This window comes from Apium graveolens, unplaced genomic scaffold (assembly GCF_009905375.1).
Source record: "Apium graveolens cultivar Ventura unplaced genomic scaffold, ASM990537v1 ctg3169, whole genome shotgun sequence".
Taxonomy (NCBI): domain Eukaryota; kingdom Viridiplantae; phylum Streptophyta; class Magnoliopsida; order Apiales; family Apiaceae; genus Apium; species Apium graveolens.
Window position 1 is genome coordinate 15238 of NW_027417970.1, and position 4646 is coordinate 19883.

Sequence of the window (4646 nt, forward strand, 5' to 3'; positions counted from 1 at the left end):
ATTTTGATATTTTTCTATTAATTTTTATGTTGTTATATGATTTTATAAATGATTTATGGATTTAATAAATTATTTTTCCGAGTATTTATAAACTATTTTGTATAATCGGGAACCGTCAGACTTCAACCGTGTTTACGTTTTTACAACCCGAAAGTCTCGAAAAAACTCCTTTATAACCTAATTTGACTATTCCGAGCATTTTCCATGTTTTAACTTTTTCGATCCGGAGTACGGTTTTACCCTTGCGGGTCCTGGCACAAATTTTTTGATACAATATTCGTTTCGGTAAATCGATAAAACCCGTAATTTCGAGAAACATGATATTTTGATTAAACTAATATATTATATTCTCGTAATTCGTGTTACCAAAGCACTGAGACCAAGACTGTATTTACAAAAAGCCTGCTTTTGATAATTATCCTAAAACCGGTACCGAATTGCATCAGTTTTGTTAATAGTTAATGATTAAGTCACTACAAGAAATAGGTCAAAAGACATCAGTTATAAATCAATGTTAAAATTTTTTAAAAGCGATGTCTTTGCATGTGTAGAGAAAGGTCCAGAATTTTAGACATCAGTTAACCGATGTCTAAGAGAGCAATAGACAACGGTTCTAGTTAACAATAAGACTAAGACGTCTTTTTTTTAGTATCTCACATTTTAACTTATGATCACCAGTTCAATATAGTAATATATTGCAAGTTATATCACTTTAAGCATGTCTCACACAAGGGAAAAAATATAAAGAAAACATTTATTTAAAATAAGCCCTTTTGACATTGTTGTTTTCTCTAACTAATGTTAATAACTGTCCCAGACATTGGTTTTGTAGGCATGTTTATTTTGTATCGTTGTTACTTAAGTAATATTACATCGTTTATCTTATAATTATTTGATGTTAAATATTCACATGACATCAGTTATTTTATTTAAAAATGATGTATATTTGGGCATTTAAACTAAGCATTGTCTAAATAAACCGTTGTTTATTATAATTATAAACATCGATTTATTTTGTAAGCTTAAAAAATTATTGTAGTTTTGGTTGCTATATGACCCTTGTTCTTGCATATATATGAACCAAAATTTACCAGAACAAACAATAATACAACCAAATCTAAGATCTAAGTGTTGGTACATATTTACAAGCTATTATTAGATTATAAATTTTTGTTAAAGATCAGATTGAAGCAACCAAATTTTCTCGATCACTTGTTTCCTCGGAAAGTGAGCCCTGAGTCCACCTTCTCAACATTTCAAGTGCAGCCTTGGGCTGATCCATGGGTACCATATGACCTGCATCATGTACCTTCCAATTCAAACAAGAAAGTGAATACCTCCACAAGTTCAGTAGTTGGCATCACACCCAGTAATTTATAAGTTACGTATAATTTATCAAACACTTCAAAAAACACCAACTTATAATCCACTTGAAACTAAAATTAACCAAACTAAATCACGTATAAGTAATAATTCAAAAGCACACTTTTCATTAATCACAAGGCCAACTTACACTGGTTTATTTACACTCCAATCAATGTACCTTTTTTAAAACTAGCCATCTATATCAATATATCCATGTACTGTTCACATCAAGCAAATTTAAGCAAATAAAATGTGCATTTTTGGGTATGGTGAACTTATCAGTTCAAACCCTTTAGAAGAATGATCAAATATTGAAGGGGGTTTCTCATTTTCTCTAAGAAAATAAGTCTGCCTCCTATTATTGAGGTCCCCATCTTCAATTTCTTTGATATCGGTTTGTTTCATTGTGGCAGACATAATATTTTATCAGCAAACTTAAAATTCGAAGGATAAATTTACAAAAAACACTTGAGTTTGCAGTTTGTAAATGTTATTATGCAAATAAGTGGCATTCAGTCTCCCTCCCCATTGCTGCACACCCCTCTCCTTTGCCTAGGTTTAGAGAGTCAGACTTAAATGACAAACTCGGTTATTTCATCAAAAAGGTATATTTCATTTCACTATTCTTACTACTGATAAATTTTAACTTTTTAAATTCTTCAATCAGTAAATGTGATACGGCATATTCTAACTATATTAGACTTAACCTAAGGACTCTTAATTCAGATTGTGCCTTCTATTCATATAACTATATTAGAGGTTCATTAAGTTAGATATACTATCAATACTTTGTTTTGAGACTATATCTTCAAACACTTGGAATTTGAAACTATTATATTTTTAGAAACTCTGAGTTTGATGTCTATCGGAACCTGGCCAACAACCAAAAATTCTGAATACTCTGGATATGGACAACAAAAAGGAAACCAGAGAGAAAATTTTTTGCATTTAATAATAAAATACAGTCTATAGATATAATAATCAGAGCAGCTAATCCCTATAACTAATTACCTTCTATGAGGCATCGCGAAGAACCTGGTACGCGTTGGAAACTTTATTTTGGAACTCAAGCTGCTCGTATCTCTCACCACCGTAGCTTCCTCTTTCAGAAGCTTTATGATAATTTCAATTAGCTTATAGGAGTTAGCAAAACAGTGAGACGGGTTGAACTACGAAATAAGAACAAGGAGACACACAAGGGCACTATATTAAACTAGCACATCCCAGAATGCTGAATGTTGTTGGGCCAACAATCTCATCCTAGAATTAACATGTTATTAACGTTCAATTAGTCTACAATTTCTGCAAGCATGTATACTCACTTATCCTAGAATAAACAATTTCTTCTTCTCATACCAGAAAGGTTCATACTGAAGCAAAGCCCTGTTGAAACATACAACTACTGTGCAAGCCTGTATCATATGCACTTGTATACTCACTTATAACTTAAACGAATCAGAAAAAAACTTGTAAGTGCATCGGAAAAACTACCAAGCAGCAATTAAAAAATCACATTATGGATTTTCCCAATTCTGGTATAGACATTACAGTAGTACCTCTGGAGATATGTTAAGGTACATCACCAAATCAGGAGCTAACAACCCCATGTCTGGAGCCTGCACAAAGACGTCAGTATTTTGTGATACACAACAAAAAAATGAACCTCATTCTGACAACAACCAACCCCATTATCTTCTACAAGGTCGTTACAATACTCTAGATACTTTGGAAATATATATTGTTGGACATATTGCATTTCATTAGGCGTGATCGGTCCAGACCATCTTAAATCAAGATTATGTAGAGTTGATATGGCCTCAGCTATCAAGTGTGCTGGAAATACAGTGTGTGCTTTCTGTTTTTGAACAAGAAACACTCGCAAAATTGTTCACAAAATAACAAAGAATTAGTATCCTATAACTGAAAATACGGTGACCTAACTTGCCTTCATAACCATACTGGTAGGTCTGTTCTGATTTGGCAATTTTGGAATAGAATCTAGTAATTTTTCTTCAAGTTCAGCTTCTACCACATTCTGGAAAAACAGTAAATAAACTTCAAAAACAATAAATAACTAAGGATTTTATATATGCATCAAACAGTTTTACCTGGGATTCTTCATCCAGAATTAGCTCTTCTTTTGCACTTCTTCCCATAATGATTTCACAAGGGACATCTTCACATAAACAATAACTCTACTTTTCGGAGTAGAGGTAACATGCAAGGTCTTATACTCTTCTTCGTACACCCAAACCGGGTTCTACGTACACTCAAAACTAGTCTACCAAATGGAATATACAAAAATATGTACTAAACATAAAACCCCCCAAAATAACACATGCCAATAAATTCAAAAAATACAAAAACAAATAGTTTGTTAAAATGGTATATGAACTTACTTCTTTGTAACTAGGAGGCGGCAAATCAACAACACGAGTAGACCTCCGGACAGGCAATAGATCAACAGCTTGTTGAGATTGAGCTCTTGCATTCTTTTCTTGTTTTCTTCCACCCTCTTTCTCCATAACTCCCAAATCTGTTGAGAGAAAAAAGATTTTTTTTACAAAATATGAAGAAATATTAGCCCAATATTGGTAATTAAAGATGGGTTCCACTGATTGTAGAAATCAAACTAAGAAATTGAAGATGTGTTCAACTAATTTTACTCCATTTGTACCTAATTGAAATTAGGGTTTACATATTCTTAAAATGGTGGTTGTGTTGTGAAATTAATGGTAAATTTAGGCTTTGAAGCTTGAACAGGGAGCGAGAGTAGAGGAGAGGAGAGTAGAGAGAGAGAGAGATAGGCGAAGTGGGGGGAGAAGAAAGGGGGAAAAGTGGAATTTTAGTTAAAGGGGAACGTATATTGTATTTTAGTCGTTCTTTTTATTTTTTTAAAAAACTTGAGATTAGCCAACAGTTATGTTTTAAACCGATTTCTACAAACCCTTTATCATCGAATAAAAACTAACCGATGTTAACAAACAAACTTGTTAATATCGGTGGCTTTTCAGACCGTTGTTAAAAGGGTGATGTCTTTTCCACTGTTTCTTGTAGTGAGTATTCTATTTTTATATCCGATATGATTCAACGGGGTACCAATATTTCGTAAATATAAATAGCCAATACAGTATCTTATTATGTACATATAATCATAACCAGACAGTAAAAATAGATAATTATCCAGAGGAAATACGAATATTCATCGCGTTCTTCATAATAACACGAGGATTCGAAGGCGTTATCGAACTCCGATTTGACCGTGCAAGTAGTCGAATCGA

At 32.8% G+C, this 4646-nt stretch overlaps 1 protein-coding gene across 3 annotated transcripts; it reads right to left on the reverse strand.

Annotated features, from left to right (window-relative positions):
* Positions 1 to 1086: 1086 nt before the first annotated feature.
* On the reverse strand, positions 1087 to 4237 carry LOC141700997 (uncharacterized). 3 transcript variants are annotated; one of them, XM_074504649.1, is made up of 7 exons: positions 4043 to 4237; positions 3765 to 3901; positions 3474 to 3560; positions 3311 to 3400; positions 2922 to 2981; positions 2377 to 2477; positions 1087 to 1309 (listed from the first exon to the last, which is right to left on the reverse strand). In XM_074504649.1, the coding sequence occupies exons 2-7, from the start codon at positions 3888 to 3890 to the stop codon at positions 1249 to 1251; spliced, it is 525 nt and encodes a 174-aa protein (XP_074360750.1). In that variant the 5' UTR covers positions 3891 to 3901; positions 4043 to 4237; the 3' UTR covers positions 1087 to 1248. The 3 variants fall into 3 exon arrangements, 2 of the variants coding, with proteins under 2 accessions (XP_074360750.1, XP_074360751.1); XM_074504650.1 differs by lacking the exon at positions 3474 to 3560 and having other exon boundaries at positions 4043 to 4235; XR_012566625.1 differs by lacking the exons at positions 3311 to 3400; positions 3474 to 3560 and having other exon boundaries at positions 2377 to 2981; positions 4043 to 4236.
* Positions 4238 to 4646: the final 409 nt, after the last annotated feature.